The sequence below is a fragment of the Salminus brasiliensis genome, chromosome 19, assembly GCF_030463535.1.
Source record: "Salminus brasiliensis chromosome 19, fSalBra1.hap2, whole genome shotgun sequence".
Lineage (NCBI taxonomy): Eukaryota > Metazoa > Chordata > Actinopteri > Characiformes > Bryconidae > Salminus > Salminus brasiliensis.
This window is the reverse complement of record NC_132896.1, coordinates 19872577-19899402: the sequence shown is the minus strand read 5'-3', so window position 1 is coordinate 19899402 and position 26826 is coordinate 19872577. Positions and strand designations below refer to the sequence as shown.

At 40.4% G+C, this 26826-nt stretch overlaps 1 protein-coding gene across 2 annotated transcripts in view; it reads left to right on the top strand.

The window, feature by feature from the left end:
- Window positions 1–25391, top strand: part of gria1a (glutamate receptor, ionotropic, AMPA 1a) — a 125350-nt gene extending 99959 nt beyond the window's left edge. The window contains exons 12-16 of one of the 2 annotated variants that reach the window (XM_072663427.1): window positions 529–727; window positions 3768–4015; window positions 10110–10224; window positions 17421–17555; window positions 21956–25391. In XM_072663427.1, coding sequence (XP_072519528.1) covers window positions 529–727; window positions 3768–4015; window positions 10110–10224; window positions 17421–17555; window positions 21956–22123 — 865 coding nt within the window. In that variant the 3' untranslated portion in view covers window positions 22124–25391. Of the gene's footprint in view, window positions 1–528; window positions 728–3767; window positions 4016–10109; window positions 10253–17420; window positions 17556–21955 lie in introns of those variants that run through there. The other variant, XM_072663428.1, reaches the window with a different exon arrangement.
- The last annotated feature ends 1435 nt before the right edge of the window (window positions 25392–26826 follow it).

The window sequence follows — 26826 nt, the reverse complement described above, 5'->3', positions numbered from 1 at the left end:
GGAGTTCACCACAGCACAGTTGGCTTTGTTTTTTCCTGGTGGGTAGGAGGGTCCTCCCTCTCCTCTGATCGCTCTGCACGATTCTGTCCAACTGTGGCTAGTCAAAAAGACACAGTGACTGTCTTCAGCATTTGTGCATTTATGCAGTTGTTATGAATACTTGCTCAACATGGTTGTCTGATAACCTACATAATATTCCACTTTTTTTGCTAATTTATTAGCTGTATACATCAGAATGCATGTGGCAACAAATTAAAAACAATTTCAGTCTACAAGGAGAAGAAGACTGTAAAAAAAGGGTCTGTTTTGTTGTCTTGACATTAAGAGGATTAAGGCTTGATGTATAGCAGTCCTTTGGGCTGTAACTATTAACAATGTCGTGCAGACCCACTATGTACACCCAGTGTATTAAAAGGCTTTTATTGGGAAGCAGAAATTCTGTAATTCTTTGAAAGATTTAAATACTAATGTGTGTGCGTGTGTGTGTGTGTGTGTGTGCGTGTGCGTGTGTGTATGTATTCCATGCAGGTCCCTCTCAGGCCGCATCGTAGGTGGTGTCTGGTGGTTCTTCACCCTCATCATCATTTCCTCCTACACGGCTAACCTAGCTGCCTTCCTGACAGTAGAGAGAATGGTGTCTCCTATAGAAAGTGCTGAAGACCTGGCCAAGCAGACGGAGATCGCTTACGGCACACTGGATGCTGGCTCGACCAAAGAGTTCTTCAGGGTGAGAAAGTCAACGGGTTTGAAAGACTGGAAGTCACAAGATGCCAGAGCTCATGATGACTGCTCTAGAGAACAGAATGAAGGAATTAAAGACCTTTGACCGTTTAACCCCATTTCAATGTCTGTCATTGAAGCAATGAAAGCATACTGTACAGCAACCCTCTTAATTAAAAATTAGTTAATTCCCACCTCATTGTGCGCTGAGTCAGGTCAGCTTTATAAGGTAACCTTATACAGTAACTGATCACTCAGATTTGTATTATTTAGTAAACCCCAGTTTAGTCAAGTTAAGGGAAAAGGGATTCCAACGTATGATCTCAAACAGGCAGTTAGACTGCTGCATCACTCTAATGCTGGGAGATTATAAACATGACTGGGTGCAAGAAAGAATGACAAGTATAGTAAACTCAGAACAGTGATTTTTTTATTGTTTCATTTTTCTATTCTGTAGGGGCACAACTATCTTGTCATAAGCTTTCAGTCAGTATACAAGTAACTGAGGATTTTGGAAGCCAACTCGCAGTTGTATCTCTGTTCAGATGGCGTAACAGCCGCAGTTATAGAGTCTATGTATTTACATACACCATATTTATAACACATCTTATGGCAAAGTTCATTGGGCTTTGTTCTTATGTTTCTTAGCAGTCTTATCAAAAGAAAAAGAAAATTAATTGCTCCAACCTGTTGAACCTCTTAATAGTCAAACACTAAGGCGTATTAATCAGTAACAACAGGGACTGTAAAAACTGGTGGGGCTATTCTCTGCTAAGACCTTCGGCCTGCCGGCAGGTCATTGGCTTTTGGAGTTAAGAGTTGGTCAGACAACCTTAAAAATGTCAAATGCTTATTTTGTTATGACCTTTTTGGGAATGAATCCAAGGTATCTACTCCAAGCACATACCAGGCTCCAAAATGGGTGTGGACTGCAGAACACCAAATATCTTAAGTTATCCATCTTGGCTTGTACTTTTGATGTCAGACACTCTTTACAATGCTTTGTGCGCCATGCACTCGGTTGAGTAGCCTCAAGAGCGCTTTGATTCTGCCTAGGTGGTCACCCAGTTGTCATGAGTACACTGACTTATTGTTTACAAGGGATCACTAGCTGGAAAGTTTGACCTCAATTCTCGTACACTAGGCAACAAAACAGGTACCCATTTTTGGTGTAGTTCACCTTTTTTATCTCACCAGGTCTTTGATCTTGTTGTTGCACATCAGCAATGTTGATTTGGTTCACAGGAAAATCACCTGTAATGGAGATTCATCTGTGCACTTCGAGAGGGAGCATCTGGAGCTGTTACGTTGACCTTTTCAGATAATGGCTTTTTAACAAAAAAAACATGTAGATGATCTTTAGTAATGAATGCCAGTTTTGGGTTCTGCGGTTCAACATCCACCTGCCTGTTCATAAAGTCAAGTGATTGTCAGTGTATCTCCATTTAGGGACTCTGTTCTAAGCATTGGGAAGCATCAACAGGAGTTTTGGAGTTGAGGCCATTATAGTCAACATAAAATTGTCGATGGCCATGGGGAATAGAATGATTCCAGCATTCTCTGCTGTGGTTCAGAGCTGAACTTAAAGAACTTGTCTCCCATTATTTTGTTGAAAGGTTTTAACATGTCCTTTCTCTCTACAAGTATTAAGATGGTCCTGCTGGTACTGACTAGAGCTACTAGAAGCTTTGTGTAAGAAAGTCTTCACATATTTTGATATAGGTGACAGGGTTTTGCTCTCTACTGCCCTGCCATGCGTAGCTTCTACTGCCTTTTGGGTGGCTTTTTACACCACTTCCTGGTCTTGGGGTAGATGTGGCAGTGGCATTAACTTGGCACATTGACTCAATCTCTGTGATTTTAACAATCAGCTGTAACCTGGCCCAAATTCTTTATATTCAGTACTGGATTTTGTTCTCTAGTGTACATATATCCAGCACACATTGCCTTGCCGTTTCTTTCCCTGCTTGCTTTGAGCTGATCCTTAAGTTGTTTTAGCCTAGCCACAACAGCTACTAAATTACCTTCTAATGTCTGAATTTGTAATGTGGTGTTATCCTCTAATTCACATGCTGGTGAGAGTAGCAATTGCTCTCGCCCTTCCAAATCTCCTTTTTTTCCCAAAGATTCTTCCTCCATTTACAATGGGCTTGAATGAGCTCACCAAGGTCTGTTCTGGGCTCTCTACATGTAGCAAATGAGCCTGCAGTGAAAACCTCTCATACTGAGCATATCGGTTTTGGAACCTAATTTGCAGGTTCAATTCTGTGTAGAGGCGCAAAGGATGAACCTGCATTTTAACATGTATACAAATGATTTCCACGTTCACTCACACCCAGAATATTCTTTCACCATATGGTCCTTTTATGCCAGAGTGTCTTTGTCGTCGTGTCCATATGGCAGTGGTCATGTTTCGTTTGAGCTGTTATCTACACTGCCCCCAAGACTTCCAGTGGTACTGCTCCCTTCCGTCCATAAGCTTTTACAGAACAAGCACAAATATGGACAAAATGAATGCAGAGTATGGACAGAAGGCTCTGTTCGTATCCATGTCCGTATGTAATTCTTAGCTTAACTCTATGCTAAGGTACGTTTATCAGTCCTCGGGATAAGGTTTTTTTAGCAACAGCCTCTCATCAAAAGAATAAAATGGATTGCTCTCTTGATATGGTAAGAAGGGTTTTTAATAGGGCTGAACGAGATATAGTTGTGTATTGCAGGACATGCAATGTCAAATATATCAAAAATGTCATCCTACAACCTGTTTTATGAAACACAAATTATATGTAAATGTAGACGTCCCACAACACAGCTGGAGGTCTCTAAACACAGGTGGCTTCAATTAAGCACTGGTGTTTTGCTAAATGTTAAAATGCCTAAATGTGATGATTTGTTTAGAATAGATTTTGATCACCAGCCATATTGAACTATGTTACATCAAGCTCTTGCTATTGTAAAACTGTCCATCTGTCAAATCTCTACATTGAGTCTTTTTCCTGTACAGCAACAGCTCCTTCCCTCACACTTGTGTCTTTTTGCTTCTCCAGAGGTCGAAGATCGCTGTGTTTGAGAAGATGTGGTCCTACATGAAGTCTGCAGACCCCTCTGTGTTTGTGAAGACCACTGATGAAGGAGTGATGAGGGTAAGGAAGTCTAAGGGGAAGTACGCCTACCTGCTGGAGTCCACAATGAACGAGTACATCGAACAGCGCAAACCCTGCGACACAATGAAGGTGGGCGGGAACCTGGATTCCAAAGGCTACGGAGTTGCCACCCCTAAAGGATCAATGCTTAGGTAAAAGCATAGCGCCCTCTGTGGCCCCTTCTTGTGCTTTGCATGCACGCTATGTGGATTGTGTGGAAGCAAATGGAATCTGTAACGTAGTGGTAATGGAGGCTGTGTGCTGTTTTTTAGGGACTCGGTTGGAGTTGCTTGTTCAGAATACGAACTGACAGTTATAATCAATACATGTTTACCACTGAGAGTCTGCGAATTCTGCTTTGGAAAAGGTCTGTAAGACATTGTTGTCTTCTTACAGCGTGAAAATCCCTTTAACTTGTTAGTACACAAGCTACAATTTCTGCAGTACTGGCTGCAATTCTGCAGAATTCTGGGAATACAGGCAGTAGCATGTAGCCTCCATTGCCACGCAGCGTAGTGATGTGTCTGTGTGAGTGCTGGACGCATGAATCAGCCCAGAACTCTTTGTTGCTCTCACCAACAGCAGAGATTCTCTGCTTCTTTGCTGATTTCTTCTCTAGGGCTTGCATAAGAAATGGTGGAAAAACAGCACTCTCTTCAGCTGTTATTGAACACTGCTGTTTGAGTGCAGTGACATAGCCTGGACATTAATAACCCATTCATTCATTGTGGTTTGTGAAGCCATTTATATATTTAGAATATATGTGTAAAAATAGAGATGTAACAACACACATATATTGACGCATGAAACACAATTTTGAGCCATTTAAACTCCACCTTAAGTATTATTCAGACACGCAAGTATTATTTGGTAAGGTGAGTTATTTTGCCACAGGATGTCTGCTACTAGAGAATGATGGCAATGTCCAGATGTGTAATTAAATTGAGTCATCCACCTATCTGCCTTAAACCCTTAGACCATGTATGTAAGTTTTGTATGCCACAAAATAGAACCCTAATTCATACTTCACAGTTGTTTTTGCATTAGTAGTAATAAACTAAATAATAAACAATTAGCATTGCCATTAGCTTGAGACTATACAACCACAAGTCAGCATTGCTGCATTTATTGTTTTTCACTTTTGCTTTAGGTTTTTATGGCTTGATTTATTGGCAGGTAAAAGTGATGCAGAGTATTAAGATCCTAATATCCTGGGCTTATTTCTATAGTTTGCTTTATAACAGTCAAAATACTACCTACCTACCTATGTCTTACTTACCAGCAACATGTTGTCCTTAAAAATGTGGATTCAAATGGTACTAAAATGTCTTAGATAGTATGGTAAAATCTCATTAATTAATACATTTTAGGGTTTAGGGTTTTATTTTAGGGTTTTAAAATAAACTGTAGTGTGGACTAGTATGTGAAAGCAGCCTTAGTTAAATATATGAAGCCTTCTCCCTACTCATTTAAACTGCTAGAATCAGAATCTGATTTATTGCCCAAGTATGTCGACAGACACAAGCAATTTGGTTCTGGCTATTAGTGTCTAGTACTCTCTAGTACTGTAACAATATATAGACAGTACATATTATTTTCAGATAGTATACAATATACAGGGTACAATCAAAAAGCAGACCATACAAGAACAGTAATGTGTCATATATAGTATTGACAAGTTGTCAACAGTAATATGCATCAAGGTGGGAATGAAAAATGTGGCGAATAATGTTAGAATAGGATGTAGGATGTAGTTTTGATCACTGACAGTGAATTTTGCAAAATAAGACCTTCTCAATTTGAATGCAAGTGTGGGTTTATCAATATTGTGTAAACTGTTATACCCTTATATAAAATGAACAGGCAAATATTAAAAATATGCTGTATTTCCACTTCAGTCTCATGCAAGTCACTGTAATGAAGGGCAAGCTTAATGAATTGTGTTGTTCATTCCAAATACATATGGCATAACAGTTGTATTTCACTTTGTTATTTGTACTGTTGTTCCTATGGTGCAGTCATCAGTTTTATTGCTTCTGTTTAGCACTAATACACCATTCAACTAATACACCACTGCACATGTGATACTATGTTCAGTCGTGTGCAATAAGGGGCTCAGAAGGGCAATTTAGAGCTGCTGGAATAACCTCAATAAACTCCATCTCCTTCTAATAAGCTAAGCTCCTTGGGGGAAAGACCTGCTAGCGATTGTACTGTCATTTTGTGGGTCACCTTATAGCAACGTGAGCAAGGATGGAAAGAAAGTAGGAGAGGGAGGGTGGCGGGGGTGGGGGGGAAGACATTGGCTACATGATGTAAAAACACCTACTTTCAACATGCCACCTAAGGCAGGAGTTGAATTAAATTCAATACTCAGCAGCCGTCACTGTGTCAGCAAGAGGGAAAAAGGAACTGAATTTGCCAAAGTGCTTTTCTGCCTCTTGTGAGAGATGGAGATAGACAGTCAGCGTGCTCTTTCCATTTTAGCTGAATTACGACCTGCATGACCCACATTCACTGTGCCGGACCTTCATTGCACTCTGATAAACCCCCAGAGAGTGACTCCTTTACAAGTGACCTGTTTAGATCTGATGTAGTGTTCATGCACTGAAAAGGAACTTGACTGTTACTAGTATACAGGCTATCAACACTGAGAAACAAAACAGTACACAAGACATCAGGAGTCTCTGGCAGGGCAATTGGGCGATGAGGGTCCTACGCACAAATACAGAATGTTATTTGTTATGGTTATGCTGTCCACGTGTGGAGCACAGCGGTCAAAATGCGCAGTTTAATTTAATAGGCAGACTTCACACTATAGCTGTATTCAGTCATACATACATGTCCAATGTAGCTTAACATGACCAACTACATCTAATTCTACAAGTGGAGTCATCAGTGGCCTGTCTGAACAGAACTCCAATATATATTTATCAGATAATGACCTAATTGACCTAGCCTTTTAGGAGGCTTCCTATTCAGCTGATAAGTGTTTATTTGTGTATTTATTCTAATGATTAAGAGACTTTTGCATCAGCAAAGTTTTAATGCAGTTTACACTAGAGGCAAACAAGGATATAAGCAAGTATCAAGCAGATCAGTATCAGCTGATATTCACTTAAACAATGATCAGCCCCAGACAGGTCTTAGAATCAATAGTTAATGGTGTATTTTTTGACCTTCAGAACAGCAGAAAGTTTAAGAGACATATTTTACTGCATTTATATTTTCTACCGTATAGAAAAAAATTGGATACGTTCCTTTAATGCTTATTCGGATAGATTTAGACCCTATATATTAATTTAGTATACATATGTTCATGCATTGGCATCTGCACACATGTACATGACAAATGTTCAGATATCAGCATCAGCTCACAATCTCTGTAATCAGTACAGTTTACACATTAAGTGACATTAGTTGGCTTGTTAGCTACATTAGCAAGCATGTTTTGGCTGATTGGCAACATTTGGTTGAAGGAGGCAAAGTCGGTAAATTAGATTTTTCGCCGTTAAGTGAATCATTGAATCGATCATCAATGCATTTTGACTGCTGTAGCAGGCTGTGTTTGTTTTGTCCCTTTCAGAGCTGTACCCTGAGCTGGTAGAGCAGTGAAGTAACTGCAGATGACCGCTGTGTCTTGCCCTTTCCTCCTTATCCATCAGCTCCCATTCCCCACTGCACTCAGTCAATAAAATCATCTCATCAAAAGCACTGCCACCTCCTAAAGCGTATCTCATCAGACTGAATGTAGCTGTCTGTTCCTCATGAACACTCTCTCGCACTCTCCCTCTCTTTCTCACTCGTTTTCTCTTTCCCCTCTCTCTCTGTCTCTCTCTCTCTCTCTCTCTCTCTCTCTCTCTCTCTCTCTCTCTCTCTGTCTCTCTCTCTCTGTCTCTCTCTTTCTCTCTGATTTCTTTCTGTCTTGCTCTTCTGGGGTTAGAAAGAACTCATTGGGTTTTACTGAGTGGCAGAATCGCTCCCCGCAGGTGCAGAGGTGTGGATCGTGTTTGTTTGCATTGCTGACCAGTCCACTGTGCGAGATGCTGTGCAATCAAATGTGTGTCCATGCCTTTAAACTGTGGGTAGTGTGCAAGACTTAGGGGTAGACAAATGCCTCAGATGTGCTTGAAGAGTGAATGGCTTTTCCCCTTTTGAGATGTTCTGTTTATTATGTAGGTGAGGCTAAGCTAGAATATTTAACTGCTCATATTCCTCTTATTTTGAGAGCTGAGGAATGATAAACCACATAGACAATTTCTAACCCTTAGAAGTACAGGTTCATATCTGCACGTTTTTCTGTTTATTGGCAAGAACATGCCAAAAATATGAAGGATTAACAAGATTGTATATACACTATTACCTTCAGATTTAGATAATAGTAAAATATATCTTTTGTGCTTGCAAATATAAATGTCGTGTTGATAGTTGATAGAACTGTTAGAAATATGGATGTGAATTTTGATGTGCAAATGTTTGCTGATAGAACTGGTGTTAAGGTGTTTTAAAAATCCGTGGCACAAACGTTTTGCAGTGTGCAGAGGAATACATTGAGAAAAATTTTGTTATTCCAAAATAGAAAAAAAAAATCTGAGGTGACTAATATGTTACATCAGCTCAGTCCTCAGATTTTGAACACTCTTCTACCTAGCTAACAGCTAGAGTAGTTAATATAGTTATTGTAGTGAAAAAGCTGCACCATCTCCAGTCTAAGCAAGTTTATTTATATATAGTATACATAAATATAAGCACAAAACCGCATGAAATACATGAAAGAAAACATAATATAGAATAAAATGAAAATGCAATAAAAATTTAAAACTAATACTGTAATGCTCAAGTCTGTTCCTGCACTCTAAGTGAGAAAAATCAAGTCATTTCAATCAATGAACAATCAAGTCATTTCCAGCACTTTGTGTGAGGAGTATCACATCATGCAACCGCCTTGTAGTGAATGAATGACAGGACAAGACAAGCATATTCACCATGTGTGCTGGTCACCAATGGAAAAAGGCCTCCACCATTTAACCCATCTATGCAGTGATCAAACACACAGTGACAGTGAGGACAAATGCCCAGAGCAGTGTCCAGCAATTGTCGAAGGGCGTGAAGAGCCTTGCTTAAGGGCCCAACAGTAGCAGCTTGCCGAGCCCATGTATCGGACCCACAACCCTGTCATCAATAGCCCGGTGCTCTAACTGCTGAGCCACCACTGCCCCCTTAGCTGAGGTGGAATTTGAACCTGGTGCCTCACTGTGTTGCCCTACGGCTTGTCTATAGCAGACAGCTGCAACTAAGTGACTGTTAAGCAGAGCAAAGAAAAAGACAGAAATTAATGTCCAAGTAATTTTCTTGAACCAGGCAGAGTATTTTCCAGAGTTCCACATGAGGAAGATTGTTACTAGATTCTATTAAAAAGTAAAAGAAAATAATTTCAATTTAATTCAATTAACAATTTTTAGGATAAGAGTGCAACCATGTACCCTCCAAATGCATTGAATAATGTTGCGATAGACAACGTCTTCCTCAACAACAGTCAATGTAAAACATTTACATACTCATGAATACCAGCAGAACTCTTAGTTATTACAGTTCTGTTAAAAAATATGCTTGGAATTTAATCAAATTGTTATTTTGCACATTATGTACATTTTCTATTTCTACAATAGAATGTAGTAAACATTCTAATCAAAATATCAGTATCTCTAACGATTGGCCAAGTACTTGAGTACCTTTGCACAGAATTTCTCTGCTTGTTCAGGGAGATACAAGTGATCATAAATCATGTAATTCAATGAAACTGGTGACTGTGACTTCTAAGGGTTAACATAATGGATATGTGATTGCTATATAAATGCAATGCTATTCCTGAGATTTGATTTGAGAAAGGAATGAGTAGTTCAGGCATCCTTTACTAAGTAACCTAGACTTATGCTGGCTAGCATATTCAAGCACCTCATGAACGGGGAAAGACCATTAACGGTAACCACAAGCACATCTAAGGCTGAACTGATCTTATTTTATCCCATGAGGCCCTGCCCACTGCTTGGTAAAACCCGTCATTTGCGAAAGGCCACTAACAAAAGCATTGCTCTCCATGAATAGATACCTTAACATAGCGCATTACGCAGGCTCAGCTCAAGCCTGCAGCTTCATGCATTAACCCCTCGAACTCTCGCTAAGCTCAGCACTAGACTCTGCTTGAAACTGCCACTGACCACACTATTGTCTCATTATCGTTTCAAGAAACCCAGTAAACCTGGCAGTGTTAAAACTGAACGAGCAGGGCCTGTTGGACAAATTGAAAAACAAATGGTGGTACGACAAGGGCGAGTGCGGCAGCGGGGGAGGTGATTCCAAGGTCAGCCCCCATGTGACAAACCCAGCGGGTAAACATCCAGCACCACGGGGTGGGTAACCGGCAACCCCATGCTGACCAAACACTCTGACCAAAACTGCTCAAAATAATAAAATAAAAGTCACAGAATGGAATGAAGAAGTGTTACTTCATCTAATACCTTGTTTCCTGGGTGCCTTGTGCATTGGGGGGGTGCGCATTTCGGCTAAAAAAGCCTCAGCAGAGTGTTTTCAGCCTGCCGGTTACCCAAAGTGATATAGTAATACACATCTTGCAGCAGGGAGCAAGTCAACATGGCTAGATGGAGTATTAATGCATATCACTTTCACTATGAACTGTCAAAATGTATTATTTTTTCTGATGTGAGAGTGTCTGTGAGTGAGTGTGAGAGTATGTGTGGAGCTAAATGTAGATAAACCCTTAAGTTGATGAGGATGGGTGTGTATGCAAGTGTGTGTGTGTGTTTGGTTGTGTGCCGAATAACATAAAATAACATGAGCCATGTTATTTATGTTATTTCCCTGGTTGAAGAATCCCCATAAACCTAGCGGTGTTGAAACACAATGAGCAAGCCGTCTTAGACAAACTGAAAAACAAATGGTGGTACGATAAAGGCGAGTGTGGAAGCACGGACTCCGGACGCAAGGTCAGTTCACACAATGATCCTGTGCTGTAACGTCTCAGTTAACCCCCCCCCCCCCAAAACTCCCCGGCCCCCCACCCTCAACACTGCGCCACGGGCCATCCTTACTGTATCTCTCTCACTCTGTTTTAATGGGCCGCAATGAAGGTCTCTCTCCCCAGGCTTACATTTAGTCTTCACAGTTTTTACAGTTTCACAGTATAACAGAAGCACTATGCTACCTTTGTTGTTGGATGCACTGCAGTAGTTTCTAAGTGAGTGTAAAGTAAACTGAAAAGGCAACTGAAGTTTAAAGTTAGCTCACCAGACAAAAGGTTAGTTGCATGCATAATTTCTTATGTAATTAGAATATATCTGTTTCACAAATGGCAAATAAATTCAAAATTCACAATTTCTAAGGTAACACTAACACCCGGCCTCACTAACAGCTTCAGTCCTGTCAGGTAAGGATTACACCAGTCTTGTGATGAGTTTTAGCCCACTCGTCCAATAACTTTCTGCTTCATGTCCAAGCAAATCTCAACACGGATGTTCCCATTTTCCAAGATAATAAATGTGGGGTGTTCCGGTCCAAATCTGTGTGTGACTGGTTCAACAGACATGCTCCTGTGCCTTGGCACACATCAGGATGCTGGGCCCACCTTTGACAAACTGTGCACTGTTCATTTTAGCCCACTCTTCCATAAACTGAGTTCACATTTCAGTTTGTGTGCACCTATTTCAGCATTTCTGCCGCTGTGCCGAATTGTGAATTTAGGTCTGGGGAGTATCCCAGTTTTCCGTCATGCAGACCCAACAGCAGAATTGTCAGAAATGTTTTTGAGGGGTGGGTAGGGTCACTTCATAGCGATCAGTAACCTGATTTTAAGGACGTTAACAGCTATATTTTCACAGATACTTTTTATAGCTTGGAATTATACATTAAAAAGGCTTTGAAGAAGTTGTGCAGTCGTGCCTTGCTGATGGACTGTCCTCTTCAGCGATCACCAATGACTAGCAGTTGTTTAAACATAGCTCCATTTCTATTAGCTAGCATAGTGATCTTCTTCATAGTCATCTTTTTTAATGATCCCCCAGAAATGTAGGCTGGTGTTCAAGATCTCCTTCATCTTGATTCTGACAGCAGCCTTCCATAGCACTGAAAAATTGCATCTGCAGTCCAAACATGAGTTCTGCTACTGGTATGTCCAAGGCTCAGGATTAATTAACATGATCACACACAATGGCTTCCAAACGCTTGAGAGTTCTGCTGCCCAACATAAATAAACCAAACAATAATAGTCTTTTGGAAGATTTTTTTTTTTAATTATCAGCTAATAATCATATACTGTTGATACATATAAATCAAGGTTGTAAAGAAGCCACAGCCGCTACTTTCTTTTTTGCGACAGCATAGTTTGTGCACTCACAAGATGCAAGTTAAAGAGTTATACTGGCATGCACACCCCTTACACGGTTTATTTTTTTATTCCATTTTCTAACAGTGGTCAGTAGATATTAATGAAGAATGCCCAGATGTATATTTACTAATAATATAAATATACTATTTAGTATCACAGTGCAGGGTGCTTCTGGCCCCCTAATGCCTGCTCATGGCTCTGAGGGCTGTTATTATGTTATTATGACTTCAAAAAAAGACAAGGTCTTGACAGACTGATGTAATCCTTACCTGACAGGAGTGATGCTGATATAAGATTAAGGTACTGTAGTGTGTCCCATTAGTCTGAAATATCTACCTGATCTGGTGAACTCATGACGAGCTGCACAGAGCTACTGCTGTACCCTTACAGAGCACATTAACACATGCTTTACATAGATTTATGCTAATTGTGTTTGGTTTTAATTAGTAGTCCTTAATATACTACATTTTGGAAGTTCTTTCTAGACCATTGGAGTGGTCCAATTAAGGTTTTTTATATTCACACACATCCCACTTGCGCTGTATGTGGTGTTTCTTTATTCTCGTGTTTCTCAGAGGCAGTGGGAACTATAATTTGAACCTAATAAAGTTATCTTTACCAAATCGTATGTAAATAATGATCTAATTAGCACAAGGAGTTCAGAGGAGAAAACCCATTATACCAGCTCCTGCAGGGCAGGGTGTATCACCACAGCTCTGTCCAGACTAGCCAAGTGGATTAAATGTGAGCGTGGAGAGAGTGGGCAGGTGCGGCCTCAGTGTTCAGACGCTCAGTAAGAGATGAGCCTTTCCCCTTCACCCCAAGTCTGCCGAGTCTGTCTGTCGTCTCCTGTCTGTATGCCCATGGAGTGTGCATGCGTTCGGGATGCGACCAGGGTTGCCAACCTTTTTGTTTTCAGGATTTCTGGACTATTGTATTGTAGGCCTCCTTTTTTAATAACACAAATAAATCCTACAATCTCTGTTTTACTTGTACCCAATCTACCAAACACACATTTTACATCAAAAATACAGAGAACACAGTACTGATGAAATGTCTCAGGCCATACCTGTCAACATAGGGATTTGAAAAAAAAAGGAAATTATGTTCTCTCCTACTACCCCTAAAATAGCTGTTAACAGACCTTGATGCTACCTGCGTGGTCTGATTTTGTAAACTAGCTGTTTACAACATCAGGTTGCAAATAGCTTATTGTTGTGGAATTTAAATAACTACTTACTTGCAGCTCCAGAGAAGCTGTTTGTTCATTTGTTTATTGGCCTTGATTATACATATACCTTTTTCTACCGTTACTGTTGCAGTTTCAAACATAATCAGTCCTTTTTAACTTAAGTTAAATTAAGTATTCATTTCAATTCATGTGATTCATCTGAACATTAAGAAGAAATCCGGAAAGGAACCCTTCCTCATATTTTTTTGAAATAACAGTATTTTTACTGCATTAATTATTACTGCAATAATCATTTATTAATGCACCTATTCGTCATATAGACAACATGTATTTTGTTTAGTAACACAATCTGGGGTCTACATCAATAAGAGACCTTGGGTAATGCAGCATTGGCCTACTAGTGTAACCTGATTTCTTGACTTGTGAATATCCTTCACTTAAGTCCATAACAAAAACATAAGTTATTCTTACTAGCTGTGTGCTAGTATCAGTGCCTCACAATGCTGTTGTTCTGCCCATCTCTCATACCACCAGAAGCAAAAAGAAAGTATTGCAGAACATGCAGTATGTATTTTTACTGTTATCTCTGTTCAGACATACACTACCATACACACATTACCATACATACAATACTGTTCAGTTTTTTAAACCACTGGTTTCGGTATGTGTTGAAGCTGCATGGGTAGAACAATTCTATTATAAATGCTGCTTCATGACTTTGTTCTTTGTGATGGATCACGTCATACTTGATCATTTTATTTTAGACCAGGAGCACATTAAAAACAGAAGAATAGGACCCAACCCACTTCATCTTCCACGCTGTAAAAATGAAAGGGGCCTCGAGAAATCTCTTTGAAAAAGGTTGTTGTTTGAGGAACTTTCACAAGGTTCACAAAGTTTGCAAGGTTCCTTGAGGAAGCTGTTTATTTTGCATTATTTTTAGGTGTTTTTGATGTTTATTGATGTTATTGGAAGCCCTTTTTGTTTTTAAAGTGTTTGCTGAATGTAGAAGATTACCTGATACTATCTCTAGAAATTATTGCTGCACATTGTTGACTAACGCACTTCATCAAACTTAGGTTTGTTGTCAAAGGTATAACATTCTTTAGGAACCTTTGGAGGTTCTTCAAATTGTAACTGTGGAAGCCCTAAGGAACCTTCAAGAAAAGGTTTTTAAAATAAAAAAAGGTTCCTTAAAGGTTTTTAAAGCACCTTAAGAGGTTTCAAAGCGAATAACCTTTCAAAGTTCCTCAAGGATCTTATACTTCTTACAGTGTAGGTGTGTGTACAAATTTGCAGACAGGGTATTTATTTGTTTTTTTAAAGGACAATCCATAATTTCTAGACAGTTGGCAACCCTAGATGCGACCCGGTGGACCATTGCTGTCCTGTTTAAGGCCCTGTCCACCAAACTCATCACACTCACAGATACACATACATACACATCTGCATGACACACACGGATGACCCCAGTGACTCAGCATAGGCCAGACAAGTTGAGACCCTTCCTCACCTTTTGACTGACAGATGTGCAGAACTGGAATTATGTTGTAAACTCCCTCAACAACTTAATGTATAACCCCTCCCTCTGACCGCCCACAACCGGATTTGTTCTACGCACTCTGACCTGCATGGGTACCCACCACAAAATGACCAGCTCTGTGACCCCCCTCAGTTCTTCTACCGTGTGTTTATGTTCTAATTGACTGTGGCTTGTGTTGGCAGGGATATGGACAGGGATGGATAGGGAAAGATAGCTGATATGAAGTTGTTTATGATGTAAATATTGAGGTTAGCTTAGTCTCTGCTTGTGTTGGTGCATGAATGCATGTTTGACTGTTTGACATGGATGTCTAATAATGACTGTATTGTAAATCATTGGATTATAATTAGTAATTAAATATTTAAAGTTTGTTAAGCTGTCATTAAATGTACCTTAGATTCTCTAACTTCATTTATAGTAGTGAGTTAATGCTGTTAAAACAGTTCATTTTTTGCATTTGTTAGATCAATCTTTTGAAGATGCAGTTTAAAGGGCCCGTATCCTAACAGTTTCTTGTTATTTTTTACCTTCTGACTCTACCTTTTAGAACATAGTCCCACACAAATGTCCCAAATAGACTTACTTCTAAAGTTTCAGTTAAACAGTCAGATATATTTTCACACAACCATTTCTCAACCTCTCTTTATCCCTTAGAATTAATCAGTCTGTTTTTGTATCTATGCCTTTAAGAAAAATATGCTTATATTATATAATATTACATAACATTATATTATAATACTGTGATTCATTCAAAAAGGAGTTCAGGCTAACACTCTCCTTATAACTACAGTGAGAATTTGTAGCTGAGCTCCCAAAAGGTGTCTAAACATTGGCCCTGTGTTATTGAGAGCTCACTGGCTGAATCCCCTGTGGTGCCACAGCCTTCAACACCCATGGCTCTGAGTCCCAGAGAGCACAATTGGCACAGCTTTCTCGAGGTGGACATGATGACCCTTTTTTCTCCCCCTTCGGTTAGCACAGCACTAGCCAGTGCGGGTATCACTTAGCTGATGTAACAGAAGGTGCAGTTTTTAAAAGATGCAGCATCACGTGACTTGGAGGAAGCACGTTAGCCAGAGTCCTAAGTAGTGGGTGGGAATAGGAAAATACAGATAAGAAGGCTGAAGAGGTGAGGATTTTAATGACATCACAAAAACTGTGAATTTCGAAACAGGCTGTTTGTGCTGTTTGTTCCATATTCAGTGTGGCATTGTATTGAAGGTTTACAAATGGTTAAATACTACATCAAATTCTATTATGAAAAAGAAAGTCTAGGATAAGGGCCCTTTAATTAGTGCTGTTTTCAGGTCTGTCTTAGCTAATGAGCATATTGTGTATTTCTGTGTGTTTTAATGATGTGAGCAAATGAGAGTAGATTCGTCCTTTTGTGTCCTGCCTGGTTGCTGGATGAGTGCTTTTTTTAAGGCCAAGTGTATTCAAATGTCTGTGTGTTTGTTTGCGTGTGTGTGTCTGTAAGGGGTGTAACACTACATGTATTCACACCAAACCGTCACAGTACAACACAGCCACACAGAGAAAATACAGTGCATGCTAAGCTATAGCTGAAGCATCCATACAGTGGACGAAGACCAAAACACGTGGCGCTGAAACAATGCTGTGACCTAGAAACCTTGAGCTGTAAGCCATTTGTATTTACATGGTATTGTGGGAATTGTAGTGAATTTAGAAGTATCATTATTTTAACGATTGTTTTATTGACTCTCCCCTGACCAGAGCGGCTCACGCACACCCCTTTTTTGGTCTTGATGTTTGATCACTCACTGTTCTGTTTGCAGAAGTATTTAATTTTTTTCAACTCATGGAGTTGCAGTGGATCAGGTGGGGATTGTGTGTTGCCGTTGTTCAGCAGTTGTGCGGAAACACGTCGAAAATGCTTCCATTTTACTGCTTAATTAATTTATCCAAATAAAATTCATTTGCATAGTGCTTTTATAATTGACATTCAGCAAAGCAGCATCACAGACTTCAGGAATTCAGACAAAAGAGTAACAAAACATGAAGCATGTAACCATTTGGGTGAGTCTAAGGCAACAGTGGCAAATAAAAAAACCCTATAAGCAGAAGTCAATATTCAGATTACTAATAATGACTAATAAATGGTATAAAGTTCATTGTTTTGCTTGGGTGTACTGATATATTCACATGTTTAAAAGGAATAATGGTAATAATAGAAAAGAAATCTAGATTAGCTTAAAGGTTCTGTTGCTTTTTCTTGCTTTACCGAACTTATGAGGTCTAAAACTCTGTGTGAACCAAACAGTGTGTCGTTACACCCCTAGGGTCTGCGTGTGTGTGTGTTAGAGTGTCTGTTTTTTTTTTTTACTGAATGTGTCATATGTGTGGATTATATGTGTGTGCCATCACTGCCTTTCTCTGATTTGACTTTGTCTCCTCCTGTAGGACAAGACCAGTGCTCTGAGCCTCAGTAACGTGGCCGGTGTTTTCTACATCCTGATTGGCGGTCTGGGCCTGGCCATGCTGGTGGCGCTGGTGGAGTTCTGCTATAAGTCCAGGACTGAGTCACGCAGGATGAAGGTGTCTGTGCCTCCTCAGGCCTTTCACTGCACCACCTTAGAGGGCAGCTACACTGAGCTGCAGAGTTACAGTCTGTACAGTGGCAACACCGTTAAAATATAAAGTGCAGTGGCGTAGGAGCGGCAAGGCTGAACCTTTAAACCCGAGCCCATCCAGCCACGATCACCCAAAATAACTTTCTGCTACACCCTTATAGCAGCCTCTCGCTATCTATTTCCTTTTGTCATCGGTTCTATACCAGTCTTCTATCTCTCTCTCTATCTCTCTTTCATTTCTTCCTTCTGTCTCCCTCCTTCTGCTTCTTGTACATACGCAAGAAGGCGAAGCACAAATTGTGCCTTGAATCAGCCTGAAATTGTCTAAAATTAACCTTCAGTTTACTGAAGCAGTAGCAAACTGTGCAAAGCACCTGTATTCACTGTGTTTCTAATGCATAAAATAATAATTCACACTCTACCCTGAAGCAAAAACACAGACGTCCGTACTGTGCTCAGACTATATATATATATATTATCTTCAGTTGTACTTTTGAATCTGGTGGCTCCTCAATTGCATTTGTGTAAAACAGAGGAGGGCATTTTGTGGCTTAGACTACCAGTTATATACATTATATGGACAAAAATATTGGGACACCTGCTCCTTCATTGCTTCATAAATTATCTAGGGTTTTAAAAAAGGAGTTTATCCTGCTTTTGTTGGAGTAACTGCCTGCTTTTCAGGGAAGGCTTTCTATTAGGTTTTGGAGCATTGCTGTGAGAATTAAAAACTGTGATGGCATTAGGCAATAAGAGCGTTAGTGAAGTCAGGATGTTGAATGATCAGCACCCCACCTCATTCCCAACTGCCCTATTCATCCCAAAAGTACTTGTTCCACATCCACAAAATTACATACATCCACAAAAGTACCTGTTGGTTGGTGTGGCGCAACAGGTAACACCCCACGCATGTGGGAGACCAGGGTTCGATTCCCGGCCTGGGTGACCAATAAGAGTTCTTGGGCAAGACTCCTAACACTACATTGGCCCACCTCTGTAATATGAGTAACCTTGTAAGTCGCTCTGGATAAGAGCCTCAGTTAAATGCCATAAATGTAAATGTACTGGATGGAGCACAGTTATTTTTAGAGAACACAGTTCCACTGCTTCACAGCTCAATACTGGGGGGCTTTATACCTCTCTAGCCCACGTCTGGCATTAGTGTGTGTGTGCATTTGCACATCTTTGTCCCCAATGGGTGCAACTTAAATAGCTGAATGCATTCCTTAGAAGTGGTGTCCACAAATACTTGGACATATAGTGACTTATACATAACATTAGAACTTTTACTTTACAGGCAGATTGGATCTCCCAAAATCTGCCACACAATACATCTGTCCCTCAGGCACTCTTACTTTCCCACTCACTCCCCCCCTTCTTACTCTATCCCTCTCTTTCACACCTTTTCACCTTTCTCTCTCTCTCTCTCTCTCTCTCTCTCTCTCTCTCTCTCTGCTCTTTGTTTTTCTCTTTGTTCTTTCTCCTCTCGTACTCTGGGTGCCCTGCAGAGCTGTAGTTATGCACATTAGCCTCTGTTAGCTGAGCCGCAAGTCCCCACAGCCCGTCCGTGTTTTCCTGACACCGCTGCAAAAATAGTCCGTCTGTCTAGACTGATGATTATGCAAAAATGGGCAGGTCGTCTGCTTCCCCATGACACACCACTCGAAAACCATGCTAAGTGTGGCTTCCACTCAGAAAATCATGCTGAACGTGCCCTCTGCTTCTTCACAACTCTGTCACGATCTAAACTGTAATTAGTTGAGACCTGATTTAAGCGGTGTTTACCTTAATTGAGCTTAATCTGCTGATGAGTGCGGAAGCATCGTATAACAAATCAGACGCCTCCGTCCACTTGACGACTCGCCGTCTTCTTCACATCCACAAACACTGCTTTCACCTGCAGATTTCCTTGTGATCAGTATCTCTATGACAGGCAATTACCCACAGCAGCACTCTTAACAGAGTTAGACAGGAATTATACACTGGTGCAACGCTTTAATAGAGCAGATTTAAGTAGATTTGCTTTGTTAATTTGATTGACGAGAGTTACATTTCACAGCTGTCCGTTTTTCATATTAGTATAGCGGGACCGGCGCCTCTTCAGGCGAGCTAATTAGTCTGCATCAGGCGTATAACTTAATCCTCCCAGCGCATTCAAGTGTAGTGCAATGAAATCATTTCAAGATTGGCGATCTGCAAGTCGGGCGCATGCATCGTTAGCCGCTTTCAAGCCCACGCATGGCAAAAAAAGCAACTCACGTTTCTCACATAGCCCCTGGGGTCCCGCTCCACTGTAGCAAATTGAGAAAATGCTTCACACCTATCAACAGTCTTTCAACCCACTGTCCACTCAAATTTGTCTGGGCTGTTGACATGGTGTCAGCTTGGCTGTGAGTGTATATCGTCTGGAGTCAGGTAATGGGAAAAGTTAGAGTGGGATCTTCAAAATATGTTCATAATATAATAGTGCGTACAGTGCAGTTCAAAACTATACTAATATAAGAGGGCCTTTAATTTTTTCAATGAGAAGAGAATCCAAGAGGAAAATGTACTTCACAATCTTCAAATCTTTTTTGTAAACATGGTTCCAATTATAAGCAGTTCTTCTATGACATTACTCAAAGAGCCCTCTGAGGAGAGAACCCTGACTGTTAAGGCATGTTTACCTTAATATGGTTTAACACAAAAAGGTGCTACATGAACCAAGCAGAATATTTCAAATTGAATTAAAAAATATACTACATTTTTCTACAAGTAGGCTGCCATCTGAGCCATGGCCAGTGAGCTAAATATCTAATTTAACTCAGATATTCAGCATTTGCAAACTGTGACATGGCCGAGGTGAACAATTGTACTGATTGTATTATGTTCTGTAGTCCATTGCATCCAAGCGACATCATCACTGTGCCAGAATAGGCATAGTATTGGACAAATAGCTACACTATTCTAGGGCATACAAGTCTTAACAGCCAGGGTTCCCTTTAAAAAAAGGAATGAGAATGAGTGGTAGAAAGAAATGAATTAAGCATTAGACAGAAGCATATTAATTGACCAGTGATAAAGGCGCTACCACTATGGCCCGAGCAGCCTGAATCCCGAGCCATGTGGCTTTACCATCAGCAGCCAGAGTCTGAAAGAGCACAATGGACTGTGCTCTCTTCGGTGGGTAGGGCTCTCCGCTCATCATCCTAGCAATATTAGCCAGCACAGCTGTCTGTTAGATGACAGTATGCGTAGCAAGTTTCTTGGAATGCTTGAGGAAAGCTATAAGTATAATAAAACTAGAGAGCTTGGAGGAGATGATTTATTATCTTCATCTGCTTGATGTATGGATTTAGTTGGGAACATAAATGTTAGTGCTTCAAAAAGATGGCAGCAGGTTTCATTGCTGTCAAATTCTCTTAGTTTAGCTTACATTAATACAGTATATTAACCACCGTTTCGTTTTCCAAGACCAATACCTATGCCGAAACCTTAACCATTGACATCATTTTTCTTTTAAAATGTATTTAAAATGAACTACCTTTTCTAAAATTAACTACTTTTAATTGAAGCACTCTTCCCTTAAGATGAGATTCTAAAAGTAGACTTCCATGCTTAAACTGCTTAAACACTCCACTGCCCCTCAGAAAGAAACACACAGTGAATCTGTGAGTGGGTGCAAGTTTAGAGTTTAAATTTAACGCAGGATTGGATTGGAATTGTTTGTTTTTCACTCCTTTCTCCAATCAAGATTTTTTTCTGCTGATCTCAGCCTGATAACCCATCTATACAGATATGCTGTCTCTGTATTAACCTGTTCATCACTAAATCTTCACACAGTGTAAAGCACTGCTGGCATTAGCAAATAACCTGAACCATAAAGCGGTATGATGGTTGGATATGATGGTAACGATATACGGCAGAGAATATGTGTGCTTTCGGTTTCCTAAACAGGTGGCAATCAATAATGCAATAAGCTGAGATATTACAAAATGAAGTGCTTAATGTCCTACACATAAATCAGCATCCCTTTTTTCACTAACTACCCAAACATCATGTTCTCCAGCATTTTCTGAGCAAACACTTCATTAGATGAATGCTTACATCAGTGGGTCCAAACCTGCTCCTGGAGATCTACCAGTTAGTGGACCTGTAACCTGACTACCAAAGTTGATTCATCTAACAAATGTCATCAGAAGGCCTTTGTTAGCTGTATAAGATATGTATGTATAAGGTTATATTTGGAAGGTAGGTCTCCGAGAGCATGGCTGCTGACTATCTTATATCATTTCTTAGTGTCCTTTACTAAAACCAACATTTTTCAAGCATGTGTGCCCATGCTCCCATTGCTGTGTTCTAACTCTGCCATTGTCTTCATCCCAGCAATCCATTAACGACGCCATGCGCTGCTCCACGCTGACGCGGATGAGCGGAAACGGCAGCGGTGGGGAGAACGGCCGCATCGTCGCCCACGACTTCCCCAAAGCCGTGCAGACGTTACCGTGCATGAGCCACACGGCCGCCATGGGCCTGGGCGCCTCGGGCATGTGAGCCATTCCCTGAGCGCCCAGCATGGAATCATCCTCCAACCCTTCCAAGCCCATCCACTTACCTGCCCGCAAGTCCAGCTGCCTGACCATCCCACCGACCTCCCCTTCCCCTGCAGCGGACACACCGTACTGCCAAAACAAACATACTCCTGGACTTCTCATGGCAAAACCGGCCACTCTGAAACTCTTTTCTAATGAAAAATTAAAAACGTTTCAACAGAGAGAAAAGAACAGGCGAGAGGAAGACAAAGGTGGCACAATAGGAGGCTAAAAGGAGGCTTTTCAAAGAAACAACAGTGGCCGTTCACGTGATGGGGTTCAGAATAAACAGTCTAGTTTTGACGCCCATGCTGTGCCAGTACAAGAGACCTGTTTACTTCTGTCTTAAGTGTGCAATATTTTGGTTCATATCAGTGTTCTCTACAAATGTCGTCTCTTACCCTGTTTTCTTTTACCGAAAATGGGATTCGCATAAAAGATGTAACTGTTTTGCACAGATCGTTACGTGGCTCATATCATATGATGATTCACTGGGTTGGGTTTCCCAAAAACATCTTAGCACAAAGGTCATTCTTAAATGGTCAAGCAAGCATCATCCTGGATGCTAAGAGCCTGTTTGTCTACATCTGGTATTAACATCTGTTTTTGGTGACTGAATCACGTTTGGATTTCTCTTGACCGCATGAAAAGCCAGGTGTAAACGCACCCAGGACGCATTGTGAGCGGATTTTGATTGAATCACTCAAACCACATTCAGAGTTGGTGAGAGATGGATCTTGTCCACATTTAATACGTAAAAAAAGTATAAACAGAATGCATTTTCTGTTTCCGTATACAGTTAGGCAAGCGGAAACACATCTGTTGGAAAAAAAACCTTTAATACAAGTATTTATTATTATAGATTTTGGCTTCTTGCTCCCTCTGCAGGCTTATTAAGCAGTAGGTGGTGGCAGTTGTGGTTTAAATAGTCCTCTGTGTAGTCCTTCTGATTACAGTTACAAGAATGTATGAACCATCTATTGTTCCACTGCTCTTCCAGACTGCTCACAGTCTCCTAAAGCTGCATCACCTTGATGAGAAAACGTTGTTTACAGAAAGTAAAACAGAAATTAATTACATGCCGATGTGTAAAATCCGATCTCATGTCGGATCTCGCATTTCATACAGACTTAGGAAATAACTAAGGTTTGGGAGAAGGCCCAAACACCCAAACTTTTCCTCTCTATTACTACACACACTATAAACCACTCTTCTCACTTTACCTTCCTATAAAGACGATTCGCTAAACCCCATCCCCACCCCAGCTCCTCTTTCTCTTCCAACTCAGGCTCGGTCTTCGCTCAGCAAGGGGGTATCTGGCTTCATCTGGCGTCAAGTCTCATTAGCTGAAACCACCTAGTTTCAGCCCAAGTTCAAATGATGCAAAATGCATGTTAATGTCAGGTGTAAACAGGCTCGAAGATGCTTTTGGGAAACTGGGCCCTGGAAGGAGTTTGGAGAATAAGCAACCAGTTGTATTGATGCCAATGCAGAGCCCAGGATTAGCAGATGACGCAGCTAATATGCCCTTCACCATTAACTTTACACAGCCTAATTTAAAGAAAAGAAAACATATCAATTTGTTAGTCTGTTGATAGTGTAAATACTCTGATGTAAATCTGAACCTGGGCAAGGGGAAAATTTGAGTTGTTGTTGATGCGTAGAGCATAGCATATTGAACTTGTTGATTATCTTGCTGTGTGACTCTTTTTTTCTGTTTTTTTGTTTTTGTTTTTTTTTCACCTCAACAACCTTGCATTGCTGCTACGCCTCATTTAAGGTGCCATACCTCATTTGTGCCAGGATTGGCTTGAGAGCGTTGTCACTTGTTTAAATCTGCAGTTTCATCCAGAGCGCTCGCGGAAGGACGTTGGTGAAAATGTCACGAGCTACTGTGGTTACATGTATTTTAATGAGCTTGTCATTGTTTGCCCCCGATATTCACAGTCTGGTCACATCAAAAGTCAAGTCAATCCTCTATCTTATAGCATACACACAGATTTATCTTGGATTTGTACTGTGCTCTGTGCCAAAGCTGGGCATTTTTAAATAGTGATGCTACAGTACAGTCCTTTTGATAGTTTTTTTTTTTTACATCAACCATCTGTCTACTGGAAACAAATCAATGGGCTTTCCTCCACTGCCTTGCATTAATAACACAACACTGATGCATATGTTATGTGTTTATAACATAAGCATCATCAAGTGGCCTAAAAGTAAGTTGCTGCCATTTTAGAACTGAGTACTGAAAGCATGTGTGTATATATATATATATATATTTATATATATATATATATATATATATATATATATATATATATATATATATATATATATATACGACACACACACATGGACCAAAATGCTGATGTAGATGTTGACATGCCTTTTATTCTCTCCACACGCACAGGAGTCCACACTGAATATTTTATCGATCTGCATTGGGATCCATTGCTGACCTTTCAGCACTCCTGCTTTATAGACCATCACCGTGAATTTTGCGGGCACAGAGCATGTTCGTAATTTGTTGTTCGTTTACAGCGGAAAAATGCCACTGGCATGTTAGCCTACAACTAGGCCTAATTAGGGTTTGTAAAGCCCTCAGAGGAGATATGGCTCCAGCCCTCAATCAGGCCTAAATAACGGACAAAGCCCCCCCCCCCACAGACTGTGCTTCGTTTCATCCCTCCCCTACATGCCCAAAAAGAAAAAAAGTGTGTTTGTTTTTTTTCACCTCTACTTTATGAAGGCACAGCACTCTGGGGTCCTTGTGACCTCAGATCAGAACATATTTTGTAAACAGTGACAGATTTGTAAAATCCAAGAGAGAGAAAGAAAGAGAGATTTCGATATTTGTATAATATGGATTTTTGAAAGCTGCGTGAATCAGTGTTTTCCACAGACAATGCTTCTTTAATGTTAAAGGACATTGTTTTTGTAGAGGTTATGAATTACTGGACGATCTCATCCGGATACTTTGTGTTTCTGGTCAAGTGTAACACTATTTTTTGTTTGTTTTTGGGGGTTTTTAGGTACTTCAATGCAAAAGTGATCCTGTGCGCTCATTCATACTTCACAACCTTGTTGTTTCTGTTTCCTGTTTACTTATTTGTTTTTTTGTTTTCTATTGAACATTACAGAGAGGTACTGTTGCATAAAAAATGGAATGGATGGACAATACATTCAGTCAATAATGAGTACAACAAATAAACCTTTTCTAACTAAAGCTATTATCATTTTCAGCATTGCTTCTTTGTGTTCAATGTGTTAATGTATTCAACCCCCTAAATGTTTTTTGTCTGAAAACCCCCTAAAAAAGATTTGTCTGGATCAATATTTGCTATTTTCAACTTACTTGGTAGGACCTTTAACTGCAATAACATATTTAAGGCTATCAGGATAAGTTCCCAGATAACATGCACATATAAGGCCTGTATGATTAGTCCAACTGGGAACAAGCAAGTTTAGCCCATTGGTTTCATGTTGGCCCCACATCTGGATGCCCACCAAGGTCAGGGATGGGACCGGGAGGAGTTTAACAGAGTGGGCTGTAATGACAGGCCCCGTTTGGGTCCAAACAAGTACGAAGCCACTTAGAGCCCATGCCCACCTGGAACCCACTTTGCCCAAATTCCACCCATATGAGCCTCCCTGTGGCTTCCCTTACAAGACCACTTTTTGCTCTGACAGAGATTTGAGGCGCAGCATTTATTAGGCATCCCCTAGGTGGTATAATACAGCTTCCAATTTTCCATTAGTCGTGTTTGCCACTGACTATCTTCTTACATGAAATCAGTACCTCACCTTATCTTGAATTTAGATCATTTCAAGGGTCAGTCACAGCACACACATAGTCCAAAGTGTCATTTACAATCCAGACAAATGTGATGAGGAGACTAAATCCTTTTGTGGCCACTGTAGAGATTATGGAATAATATCTGAAAGGGAAATAACAGATTTTTTATAAACTGTTTTCAAATACTCTACTTTCTTTTCTTCTTTTCTGTAATCTAAATTATTACATTGTCCCAGCGCGTCACATGGACAGATGAATCTGTAGCAGCATAATTTGCCGTAGCTTATGTTCTTTTGCCATGTGGAAAGGACTTAATTAAGATGCCCGCAGATCCCCGTTAAGCAAATGTTAACAAAAGGCAATTGCAAAAAGCAGGTGCTCATCCACTGCTGTGTTTGGGAGAATGCCATGCTCAGTATTTCACATCTCATTACAGGATAAGGAGAGGGACAAAGGACTCCACAGCCACCCTCATATAGTACTAGACACTGCTAGTAAACAGGATGCAGGTGCATGCCTTCCAGTACATGATAGTGCTTGAACATGACAGAAACAGTACGGGGGTAAATGAGAGTGGTGGAGGTGACAGTCCTTCCTACAGCTGTGGGAAAGTAATAGAGCTAGCATTTTACCTTAGCTGTAACACATTCAACCATAAGCGAAATAAAGATGCATCATACTAAGTCATACTGATGTAAATTGATGTGGATAATATTGATTATCCTGTTGGCACCTGTCCAAGGTGGGATATACATATTAAGCAGCAAGTGAATAGTCAGAGGTGTAGGAGTTAGGGAAAATGGGCAAGCGTTAGAATCTGAGACGCTCTGACTGGAACAGAGCATCTCCAAAATGGCAGGTATTGTGGG